Source organism: Strix uralensis, chromosome 1 (assembly GCF_047716275.1).
Source record: "Strix uralensis isolate ZFMK-TIS-50842 chromosome 1, bStrUra1, whole genome shotgun sequence".
Classification (NCBI taxonomy): domain Eukaryota; kingdom Metazoa; phylum Chordata; class Aves; order Strigiformes; family Strigidae; genus Strix; species Strix uralensis.
The window spans coordinates 128,490,041-128,503,105 of NC_133972.1; the positions used below are offsets into that span (position 1 = coordinate 128,490,041).

General features: G+C 39.1%; 1 protein-coding gene across 7 annotated transcripts in view; it reads left to right on the plus strand.

Annotated features, from left to right (window-relative positions):
* The window catches only part of SPIDR (scaffold protein involved in DNA repair), a 205,240-nt gene that overhangs the window by 48,096 nt on the left and 144,079 nt on the right, over positions 1–13,065 (plus strand). For all 7 annotated transcript variants that reach the window (XR_012630439.1, XR_012630440.1, XR_012630442.1 and 4 more), the window contains exon 6: positions 5,325–5,581. Coding sequence is in view for 4 of the 7 variants with exons in the window: in XM_074880660.1 (XP_074736761.1) it covers positions 5,325–5,581 (257 nt within the window). In the remaining 3 variants the exon portion in view is untranslated. The remainder of the gene's footprint in view (positions 1–5,324; positions 5,582–13,065) is intronic.

Below are 13,065 nucleotides of genomic sequence, written 5' to 3' on the forward strand. Positions count from 1 at the left end.
TTATCTCTCTAGAGTGAAAGTAGCTAGCTTACCAAGAACCAAGTTATTTCTCAAGATACTGGGAAAATATTTGGCATAGACTTCAGTGCTTCAGTTAAAGCTTCAGGAAACACAAAGCTTTGAAGAGAACTGCAAGCTTTAAATTCTTTATATCTTTAATTATCTTTATAGAGCTGAATAATATCCTGCACTATCTGTGAGCACAATGCTTGAATTAATTTTGTGTTGATTAATTAAGGGGAAACTTCTTTTCTTTTACCTTTACCCTACTCCCTATAATCCTGCAAGCCAGCTTCTGCTGGAGTTAGCTTCAAGCATTCATTACCATAGCCTGGGCCTTTGACATACTGCACTGGTGATTTATGCTTGTGAATATTCATTGTAGCAAATCCAGTGGCTTTTCTGCTCGCTCTGTTTTTTGGAGAGTACCACGCAAGATACAAAATCTCCTTGCAACCTGTAACTACCTCCCTGGGGTAGAAGTTTGCTCTATTTAAATCCCTTTACATGCATGACAACAAGGAGTACCAGTAGTGCGAATGTAGCATTGCTTCATCAGAAAGGAAGACTGTATAAAAGAAGAGGTGGTGGGATAGTCATCTGAGTTCACTCTGTGTGTTTGTTTGTACCACTCAGCTTCCACCCATCTTGAGAGCTGTCGTGAGAGGGCAGTTAGGAAAGAGTAATGGAATCAGAAAAGAGGAAAAGATAGTCCATGAGAGAACAGGCAGGGGATAATAGAAAATGCTTCCAGAGTTAGAGGCAAAGATATGTGAAAGGACAAGTAGGAAAGGAAATGCCACAAGATTAATTTTCCTCTGTATGTACAGTGATCAAAGTCTGAAACTCTCAAATACTATTTCTGACATAACTTGGCTCTGTGACCTTGAGAAAGCCTGGTTCCCTAAGGGTGCCATCTGAGAAACCCTGTTAGTTCATCTGCTATTTGAGCTAAGCTGTAGTAAGATAATATGAGGGAAGAAATTTATTATTTTTAGGGAAGGAAATGACAGGCTAAGAGACTTCCATCTGCAAAAAGTTATTTCAGTGTCTGTATGGAATTTGAGATTCAGACATACTTGCAGCATGCTGAACCATCTTGGTTTCAGCTGATGAACTTGTTCAGAATATCTGTAAGCTTTCATTGAGCATCATACCTGCAAAGTATCTTCATATCAACTGGAAAAGATTTACAACGTTTTCTAATGTACGATGACTGAACAAGTGAAAGTGTTTAACCTATACAAAAGTATCGTGTATATGCTGACATTTTTCCGCAGAAAAATCTTGGGAGGAGAGCCAAGGGGGATGAGAAACCATCCCAACTGCTCATCTCCTTGCCTCTAATTAGCAATTACTGTATGAGAGGCCTTTTTTTAAAATACAGATTTATTATTTTTTTAATAGGACTTATGTGTTGGCTTTCTCTTTGTACAGAAAGTTTTGTACAGTTCTGCTTTCTGTGCTGAAGCTGTAAACTTCAAATGGAAATTTAACACTTCTCATATTAACTTACTGCTATTTTATTGGTAAGAAATATTGAGTGCTTATTAAAGTGATCAAATACAGGTATTTCTTGCTTCCATCATTATTGAAGTGAAAAGGTAATTTTTTCAGACCTTTTAGAGGCAAAAGCTGTGCAGAGTGCAAAGGTATACCCAAAGAACTCGTACGGTGTTCAAGGAGAAGCAACAGGTAGCTGAAGCAGATCTCTTGAGGGTGAGGGAGGGAGTACTTGGTCACAGAAGTAACAGCATGGTATCTTCTGTGCTGCCTGCATGAAAAATCTGTGTGCTTACGGAATGCTGTCTTCATTTCACAGAAGCGAAGAGTTTTGTCTTTGAAAAACTTAGGCCAGGATTTTACCATTTCCGTGGTTGTGGTTTTTGTGATTTTTTTTTTTTTTTTTTTTTTAAATGAATTTAAATTGACACAGGTAATCATACATTCTTTAGCAATCTCCACTGTTTAGCCAGGGGGAGATATTTGCTGTTTCTTATTCTAGTTTCTATTTTTACATTTGTACCATCTTCTACTTTAGCTAGTACTGGTGAGTGCTGTCAAAAATGCATCCTAAATTGTATCTTGAGAGCTCTTTTTTGATGCATTTTGATTTAAACATGCTTATCTTTAAAATGGAGGTTCCTGGATGCTCAGCTGTAGTACTCACTGACTTCTTTGTTTTCCTGTAGCCAAATCTTAGCAGAAAAAATGACAGTATTCTGTGCATTTATACTAAAGTAATTTTTCCTTAAAAGAAAGAGCCATTGAAGGGGAGCATTTAGAACCTTTCAAATGAAACCAGTCACAGAGAAAATAGATTTATTTCAAAGTGAACAAAATGAACAAAGTTTGTCATTTCAGTGAGCGAAAGATTGAGGTCAGCCCCTGCATTTTTTTTCCACTCGGCCATTGGACATGGTAGAGCAGTTAGCATGATACAGAGGGTGTTGTGGCAAGGTCATCATTGGAAATGATAAGTAAATGAAGGTCAGTGAGCAGTCTAGACCAAGTATTTGAAGTGATTGGGATGTATGGGAGACAGTCATGGAAAACCCCAGAATGGGAATGCTTAGATTGGGCTCAGGGGTTGGAGGGAAGTATTGAGATGCAGAAGCTGAGCATGTGTGTAGTGGTGAGCTTTGTACCTTCAGCCACCATAGCCAGAAATTACTGTACTTTGAAATAATAAGCAATGTGGAAAAGTCAACTACTTTTAATTTGACACTTCTCTGTGCTTAGCAATGGTGCTCTTCAGAAACTTTTAGTGATATTAGTGGGGTTATTATTTAGAAAAAAAACCCATAACTCTTGAAAATTGAGCTTCATGATGTTTAAGATATTAATAATTGATAAACAATTTCTTCACTATTTATCAATGATTGTTTTAAAGTGAACCTAAGAAATTTTTTTTTTTTTTTTGCAAACTGTCCACCATAATGTTGGTGGTGGTGCCAGCTTATTTACTGGGTACTTGAAAAATCATGTTTGTATGTTTTGAAAATATTTTTCTCTTCAGACTCTTATTTCTGATGGTGGCTACAGTTAAATAATGTACGGAGTTGGAAGATTGAGTTTTTGTTTTTCTCCATTTTTATAGCTTCCTCTTTAAAGAAAAATTTCCAACTGACCAATTAAAAAAAAACCCACTCAACAAAACACTTAACAAGCAAACAAAGCAAAAACCCCAAACTATGGTTTCCTTGGGGACATTAAGTCTAAACAAGTATACAATAATAAATATTAGCAGAGGAATTAAATTATTTATTAGACAATCTTAGAAAAGCTTTGTAATTCTTACAACAGTCAGTGGGATTAAAACATGTGCTTAACTTGAAGCACATGCCAAGGGCTTTCCTCATTTGCAGTTTACTTGCTCAAAGAACTTCAGGTTTATATCCTTTTTTTTTTTTAGGTGCAGTGGATATTGTAGCGATTTGGGCAAAATTAAAGCATTCCTAAAGCAAAACAGTGCATCAGAACAGTGTTTTAAGAATGAAGTGCTTGCTTACTGCTTTCGTTCGTACTCTTTGAAACCTTCTATTTCTGGCTCTTTTCCAATGTGGAAGGAGTTTGTTTTCAGAGAAATATTGTTGCCAAGGGACGAATGTTGACTGTGTTGTGTTTAAAACAGGCTGATATTAATTACATTCTTTTAGCTATTCTCCTTCTCTGGATAACTTTAAAAGGTCCTTCCAATTTCCAGAATACTTAGGTAAGCTCTCAGAACATGAACACAGTGTCTTGTCATTTATGTGAAGCATGTATTAAAGAACTTGCAAGAGCTGAACTCATTTTTGTGCACAGTCAAGAAATGTTGGTTTCAGATGATTACACTAATTAATAACATACAACAGCATTAGTGAATGCGGTGTTTTCCCTCCCTTCCTTCTTTTATCTTTAAAGTCTTTATCTGAGCCAGTTGTCAGACAACCTGTGTGGAGAGCTGCTTACTGTGTTAGACCAGCTGAACAGGCTAATTTTTTCCAGGACCTATTCTGTGATTGGGGCAGCATGATCTGGAGCAAAGTCAGTCTTTGGGTTTTTCCAGTTCCCTGTGGATAATGTGAACCTAATGTTTTACATCGGGTTTTGGTTCTTTCAAGGATCAGTCTGAGTTACTTAACTTGCCTCTTCTACAGAACAGTTTTGTGCAAGCCTCCCTGAGCTGAGCTAGTGCTGGTGGTCCCAGTGATGGGACTGTTACTATGCTCGCCCCACCAGAACTTGTAGAGAGTGGTGGTTTTTTCCCAGCTAGCTCATGAAGACTGAGTCCAGCTCATGTTTCTGTCTTCTGCATATTTCAGAGTTTTAGATCATTTCATTCTGTACTAGCTAAAATGCCACTTTTCAAGTATTCTTGCTCAATACTTAGTACTTTAAGAAATACTGGGTCAAGAGAGCGTTATGTACATAACTGTGCAGAGCTCACCTTAGAGTTCCTTGCCCTGCTTGTGTGGCAGCCCTAGAGTAAAACAAGCTGAGCCAAAGCAGATGAATTTTCCCTGCCAGCCCTCTTCTCAGCCTTCCACATCTCTTTGCAGACTTGTTTTTGGGCCTTCTCATCCTCTCCTCTCATCCCTCCTTCAGTGGGATGAGTTCAGTGTGTCCTGTGAGATTCTGGGAGAAGAGCTCCAGTGAGGTTTTTTTATGAGCCCTGCTTGCTCATGGCCCTGGCTGCTGGCCACTGATCCATCCTTCCTGGAACTACCTGGATGTGTCCCAATAGCTTATGCTCAACTTCTGAAAGCTTCCTGGGAAGCTATAGGCCTGCTGAACATGGGTGAAGGCCAGATATCCAGATACAGTGGACAAAATCTTGTTTTAACAAAGGGTTACATACCATTTGCCAGGTATGGGTTCTCAATGGAGGCATATGTTTCTTCCCTCCATTCAGACTATGGAAGTCAGCCTTCATACTTGAATCCTGATGTGAAAGCTCCCTTTCTCTCAGCTTTCCTGCCAGTCATGATCCCTGTCACTCATTAGCCTCTTTCTGCTGTCCTGAAAACTTGCTTTAATCCTGGCACCTGTCTGGAAACTTTTTCTGATAAACATTGGCTTATCATTTTGATAAATTCTCCAGATCTAGTTGTTTGAAAAAATAAATGTTACTCATCTCAGTTGTCCCTCAAGAGATGGTCCTTATATTCAGGAGTTCATGTTGACTTACAAAAGATTAATGTGCATTTACAGTGTAGTTTTCTAAATTATATTGATAAATTGGCATTCAATTTATGGATTACTAGGAAACATAACTGCCTAAATAAACCTGTACTTACGTAGCATTCTGTTTAAATAGCTTTATATTTTTATTTGTTTAGACAACTTTGACAGAAATTTCTGATTATTCATCTGATAATGACAACATGGGAGAAGGAGAGACAGTCCTGGCGACCACTACTTCAGGATCCTCTAAGAGATTACAGTCATGGTCAGGAGTGGACACGGGGGATGTTATGGCACGACCGGCCAGCGAATGGCTGAGGTCTGCGCAGGCCCTTCTTCGCACCCCTGGGAAGCAGGTGGGCAAGGCCCCCCGAGGCCCCGCTGAGTCCACGAAGAAGAGGAAGCTACTGAGGTAAATGCGCTGTCTGCCTTAAGGAATTTTTTTTTTAAATTGTAAGTAAAAGAATACTTAAAGAAGAGTAGGAATGCATTTCAAGGATAAACATTTTAGTGATGCAGATTCCAAAAACTTAAAGAATGTCGTTTGTCTGTAAACAAGCAAACAAGGCAAGAAAGAACTCAGTTCAGATTTAAAATCTGTGGTGAAAGCTCTCAATCTTGAACTCCTGTGTACAAATCAATGATTTTTGCACTTATAATAATGCTTTACAGTGCCTTACAGAGATGTGTGTGTGAATATACTTCCGTTTTAGCTTGTAATCATTTCATTACTTTGTGCTTCTGCAGATAGCCCACAAAAATGCTGTACCCTTGATTTATTTTTTTTTTTTGTCCTCTTCAGATTTGTCAGGATAAAATTATCCAAGATACTGTAGGAAAGGGGTGGATAAGCAATAATGCTGAATAGTGCAGAACAGAGTGATCTATAGGCAAAGGTAGGATGTATTTGTTAATATGAAATTTAAATCTCCGTGACTAAATTAAATACATGAAAAAAATATCTAACTGCTGAAAGAAAGCAGTCAGAGCAGTGGAAGCCTGATGTTCACAGTTCACTATTTCTCTAGCTAAATACAGTGCAGAAATGGTCACTTCCTGTGTTGAATTAATGAAAAGTTGCTTTAACTTAAATGGTATATGTGGAGGAGTGCCTTAAGCTATGGAGACTACAGTGACAAACGGCACTGCTATAGATATCTATTGTATTTTTAACAATGTGGTTATTTCTTACTTTTTTTTTTTACAGTTGATTCTATATACAGTAATCAATCAATTACTTAAAGTAAATCTTTACTTTGGTTAAATAGCCATACCTTATTTTTCTCTTAAAATGTTCTTGGCTGTTTCAAAATGCTGGCTGAGGGAACGGATTTGAAAGGCCTTTTTACTGAGTTTCTCTATACTTAAAAGTGCTTTGCTTGTGCAATTAAACTTTATTTCTTGTTACTTTATAAACATAAAGACACAACTGTACTAGGTCAGACCAAGGCTGTAACCCCCCCAAAATGCCTGTTAGCGGCCAAAAGCAATTATGTGTGAAGGTAATAAGAACAGGACAAGCATATAATGATATTTTGCCCAGATGCACTTACAGCTTTCAGAATTTTACTGCTCAGAAGCTGTTTGTTACCCTCTGTGGGCTTGTCTTTTCATGAGTTTGCCCAGCAGTTTTCTGAAGCCATAAAAACTTCTGGCTGCTGCAATAACATCCCAGGATTAGGAGTTCTGTAGCTTAAAGATGACTTGAATCTGTACCTACCAGCTTCATTTTATGACCTCTGCTATCAACCATCTTAGTGCAAAAATATGTTGTACAGTAAAGATACTCTGAAACAAATGTATAAGAGAATAAATAGCTTTAAAAACAAACAAAACCAAACCAACCATGATGATATAGAATGTAATCTGTCCGGAGTGGCCAGAGGAGCAGAGCTTGCAGGGGTTTTCACTCTTCCATCCTGTGGTTCCACCTTGGGTTCCTTTGGGAACAGGGAAGCAGGCAGGAAATTCCTCAGTTATGAGTTTTGTTTACCTAGTTATTTTACTTGTCCAGGTAATTGTCATCTTTTCACTCTTCCTGTTCAGAGCATTAATTCCACGTGTGTCTCTCCCATCCTTCCTTTTACTGTTGATGGAGAAATTGTCATTGGTGTACTGACAGTGGATTATAAGAGTCTGCATCCTTGATAGGAAAACTCAGGTTTTCAGTGCTTTGGCTTGAAGGCCAGTTCAGGGAAAGGTTTGTCAGCTTCTTGATTGATGTAGTGACAGCCCCTTCTTTCTGGTTATATAGCTCAAAATTACATAGCATTTGTTGGCTTGTCCTTTCTCTTTCCTTCCCACCTCTGTTGCAGATCAAGGCCACAGCAGAAAAATCAGCAAGCAGGGTAAATCATCCTGCAAGCTAGATCTGGGCCACGGGCTTCCACTTGGACCATTTGGAACTGTGGAGCAGGTGGAAGAGAAACAAGAGCCTCTGCTTAGCCAGGCTCTCTTTTTCCAGGCTGGTGCCTAGGGAAGCATAGGTTCAGCAGAGATGATACAAGTGGTAGAGCTGCCATCTTCCTATGTGAATTCCTGTGAAAGAGGTTCTACTCCAAATCCAGACTGTTTTAAGCATGCTTACTTCATGGAAGAGTCCTGGTGTAGGTACAACAGGCCTCCTATGGTTTTGTTCCCACTTTTAAGAAAATAGAAATTATTTGTTTTCATCTCTTTGCTGTTTGTGATGACTAAAGCTACCTTCAAAACTAGAGAGAATATTTTTGAAAAACTTTAGCTTACATTTTCTGAAAAAATCTTACACTATGTTTAGCAGTCTTCCAGATTCTTCAGGCACGCTGCAATCTGCATTTATATTTGCATTACCTGATTGCAGCTATGCTTGTATTACCTCAATGACCACATTTTTCTATGCAACCTCAAAGAAAACCCCATAACTTACCCCACCCCACTGCAAACCCTAACCAAAATCAAACAACCAAAGAAAAGAGCCATAACAGTCCATGAAAAAATTCAAGTAAGTTACTTTCTCCTGTAAGTTACTCTCCTCCTGTAATCCTCCTGGTGCTAAAATGGAAATGGGTAGCTGTCTGGATGGGAGGAAACAGTATTGTTTGTTTGATCCTACTGCAGATGTTGTTGTCATACACTACAAAAATCAAAATGTAACCAACAGAAATCTTCGTAAGTAAGCTGATTATGGATGATTAAAATAAATTCTGCTGATCCTAGTGTTAGAAATTTGAGTGTAAATTTAACACCTTTAAGTGGAAATAAAATGGAAACCCATCTGTGTCCCCAAAAGTACATGCACCATGCACAATGTTGCTTATAATGAGTGAAATTTGAAGGGGCATGTTGCAACCTCCTCTGTTACAAGTTAAATGGGGTTTTGGAGAGCAAGTAGGATCTGCAGACAAGAAGGGTGTGACATGCAATTCCTCCCCCACCATGCCAACTGTCTGGTCTATTCTATGCCCTTTTGCAAATCCTCCAAATTCTCATATGTCTTCATGGATCCTGTTTAGGTTTTGTTTTCAGAATTCTTCTAAGTAAAAATTGTTCTTTCTACCACAGTCCACTGGGGAGAGCAGGTAGGCTGTGTGGTGTTGTTTGTCCTTCAGCTGGTTGGTGGTTTTGGGCAGGTTCTGAGAAACCTTAAGAGCAGTGCTGTAGGAGGTGCCAGTCTGCTATGCTAGTAGCAAAGTTATTGTCTCTCTCATTGTCATCAATAACATTGCTCCTGGACATCCTCACCTTAAACATTGGTTTTATATGCCATCTTGTGTAGCCACCTTCCTTTATTTAAACAAAGTTAGTGATGGATGAAGTGGGAGTAGTATAATTCTCCCAGGTACCCTGAGAGATAAATGTCATTGTACTGCACCCATGAGCTACTAAGAGAGTTGTTAAGGAAGTAGTAGTGGTACTTGATACTGAGGTGAATTGTCTTGATGATCAGGTCAAGAGGTGTTGGGTGTAGATGTTCCTGCCCTTTTATTCCACCACAAAGTTTCAGTTTCTCAGCTTGAGTCAACACTGCATGGGAAAACAGTGCAAGTGATTTGCAAATCTGAGGGGAGAGACTATATACTGCAAATAACAGTTTTCAGGAACCACCTTTCTTTAGATTTAGAACTCATGTTAATGCTACAGGGTGAAATGTCTAAACTGCACTAATTCCAAGTCTCTTGAAGTTCCTTGTGAGAGAAGGAAGAAATTAAGAGTATTCAGTCTCCAAGTGTGTTACATAGGTTAAACCAGTAACTGGGTTTGTTTAGTATTTATAAAGAAGAAAACTCAAAATGGACATACTCAGCTTTTCTTGTCTACAAGTAAACCTTTCTTAAAGGTTTTATGAATTGTTTGCTTTTTCTAGTAAGACTTCGTTTCCATCAGAAAAAAAAAAAGTCTGGGTTTCAGTGTGGGAAATAGATATCTTAAGATATATAATGTTAACCCTACTTCTAAATCTGTCACATTGCAAGAGCTTTTGTTTGTGAAGAATAGCTGCTTTAGCTTTTTGTTTGGTTTTTTAATATTTGAGTCTCCATTTTTAGTTTAATCGTAAAATAAGATCTTGGGAAATTCTGTTTAATTATCTTATATCTGCTTGTATGCAGACTACTTACAGATCCAATCTGCTAAAATTAACTTATTATCAAAAGAGGAGAAAATTACAGAATGTCCTGGTGCTACGTGCAGTAAAATGAAACCCAGTTGTCGTGAGGCCATCTGGGGTCCCGAATAAAGGAAATTACCAAGGGAGGAAGGAGCTGGCACAAATGAAACAGACTTTTACTCTAAAATTGGGTCTGTTCTTTCTTACGTGCATCCACAAGTAGCATGAGGGCGTTAACAGCAATAGACTAGCCCTTTTGACCGTCATGTTCTTATGCTGATTTTAACTATTGGATTAAGTTTTCCTGCCAGTGAATTTCGTGTTGAATTAGGGGAGTATAACTGAAGAATATCATGGCTGCACTACAGATGTACCACTTGAAATCACTGACAATGTACACGGGCAAATTATTTTGTGTTTACTGAAAGTTAAAATCTCTTTTCTTTCTTAGAAAGTGTGGATGGTTTCACTGGGCCAGATGTTTGGTGTTAACAGGAAAAAATCCCCACATTCAGTAAAAAAAAAAAAAAAACCCACTTTCCTTAAAATGACAGATTTCTTCAATTTCATGTGTAATGTATTTTACTGATTAGAATGGTTTAGCAGGATACAGTTGTTCCCTGTCAGAGAGAAGTAATTTTGGTGCCTGTGGTTTGTTTAACCATGGAGCTTGCTTTTCTATGCAAGATCTCTGCTCAGGCAAGCCAAAACCTTCAGAACTGAAGGGAAGGTGGGAAGGTTCTTCCCTTATCTCATGGAGCATGGCTGTTCCCCCATCAAAACTGGTTCCTGCAGAGGAACCTCTTAACTTTGTTACTCTATTCTATGAGAAATTGTGCATGTGAGTCTGGTACTTGATTTTAATTTTTTTTTTTATACTGGCCAAAAAAAAGGAATAACTTATTTCTGGGGAGACTCTCCTTATTAAATCATCTTACTTCTGCTGAGAACCTCTGTTGTATAAGAAAGGTAGAACAATCTGAAATAATTTTTTTCTATTAAGGAGTCTGAAGAGCCAGAGAGCTGTGGTAAACTTTTCAACTGTGGGTGGTTTCTTTTTTCAGTGGCTGGTAAGAAGGGTTGATCAATGTTTTGAAAACTATGAAAGGAGCAGAACCCAAAAGCTTCCCTATTTCCAAAGATCGTCCTAGATTATTTCAAATATTTTCTGTGAGATAACTTGGCTAAGTAGAGGCATGGGAAAATCAACTGTCTGTAAAGTTTTACTTAAAATCTTTCACTGGAGATCTTATCATCAAGTGCACCCTCAGTAGGTTTTCAGATGACACCAAGTTGTGCAGGAGTGTTGATCTGCTTGGGGTAGGAAGGCTCTACAGAGGGATCTGGACAGGCGGGATTGATGGGCTGAGGCCAATTATATATGATGTGTAACAAGGCGAAGTGCTGGGTCCTGCACTTAGATCACAACAACCCTACAGGCTGGGGAAGAGTTCCTGGAAAGCTGCCCAGCAGAGAAGGACCTGGGTGTGTTGGTTGACGGCTGGCTGACTAAGAGCCAGCAGTGTGACCAGGTGGCCAAGAAGGCCAATGGCATCCTGGCTTGTGTCAGAAATAGCATGGCCAGCAGGGACAGGGAAGTGATCTTGCCCCTGTACTTGGCACTGTGTTCAGTTTTGGGCCCCTCACTACAAGGAAGACATTGAAGTGCTGGAGTGTGTCCAGAGAAGGGCAACAAAGCTGGTGAAGGGTCTAGAGCACAAGTTTTATGAGGAGCAGCTGAGGGAACTAGGATTGTTTAGCCTGGAGAAAAGGAGTCTCGGGGAGCCCTTATTGCTCTCTACAACTACCTGAAGGGAGGTTGTAGCAAGGTGGGTCTCGGTCTCTTTTCCCAAATACAAGTAAGAGAACGAGAGGAAATGGTATCAAATTGCACCAGGGGAGGTTTAGATTGGATATTGGGAAAAATTTCTTCACCAAAAGGGCTGTCGAGCATTAGAACAGGCTGCCCAGGGAAGTGGTTGGGTCCCCACCCCAGAGATATTTAAAAGGCGTGTAGATGTGGCATTTAGGGACATGGTTTAGTGGTGGTCTTGGCAGTGGTAGGTTTACAGTTGGACTTGATGATCTTAAAGGTCTCTTCCAACCAAAACAATTCTATGATTCTATATGGGATGTAGAACATGCTCACCCACCCTTCCCAGCAGTTAACGACTATAATCCCTTTTACATCTCTTCTCTGCACTGTTTGAGGCAACTAGGACCTGGAAACCAAATTTCACAACATAAGAATGATGAAGCTTTGGTGTCCATGACAAAGAACTATTTTTATTTGCAGGAGTAATTGTGGTATACTGTGCAGACATACTTGCAAAAGTTTGTCAAAGGTGGTATTGGGGATGTCTCTAGTATACCCTGGTTGGAATCTACAGCTGAAGATGCTGTAAATTCTCTAGAAGGTCACTTCTGTCTAATGCAGTTGCTGAAAGATACCTCTGGCTCTCACTGTGCTATGGGGACTCATGAAAATGATATCATTGTTCCACATGTGTTTTATGGAGGTGACCTCCTTTGTGGAATCATTGAGAAAAGAGTGGTGAGAGACTACATGGATTCAAAGACTTTTGACTTATTGAACTCTTTTGAGAGAGGCTCCAAATCCTTGAATCCTTAAGATTCTAGAAGGGGCTTTCAGTATGTCTGCCTTGTTGATTTGACTGGTGTAAAAAAAACCCTCTCTGGATGGGTACAATAGATCAGAGCATTGAAATGTGAACAACTGATGTGCAAGAAAATCCACCATCCAGTGCAGTTTAGTAAATCACTGCATTGCATCTCTACTGACTTTGTATTTTTTTCAAATAAATGTGGAAGGTCTTTTCTCTATATTTTTGTTTTGGCAGATGCAACTGTCCCTTGATAGCTGAGTATTAGAAATTGTCATTTCTGTTACAGTACAGGAGTACAGGTCTTCCATTTTCCTTTCATTTTAGGTGTGTGCCTCAGATGCTGTTGATTTGACATAGAAATTGTGGGTTAGAAGAAACACTGATTCCTTTCCAAGAGAAAGACCCCAGAACTTCTAGCAAAGTATAATTACTTGACAAGTTTTATAGGGACAAAATTATTGCTGTTTATTTTGGTCTTTGTTTGTTCTATCACATAGGAAAAGAAATTGTGTTATGCTTGATTCCAGAAAAGTAGCCCACATTTAACAGAGTATTGCCAGCGATCATGGTAATGGTGGTTCATCCAAGATGAAAGTTTATAAATCTGGTTGTTGAGTCAGAGCTTGAATGGGGCTGATCTGCAAAGCTAAAATTACTCTTTCTGATCCCTTGCTACTTCACGAA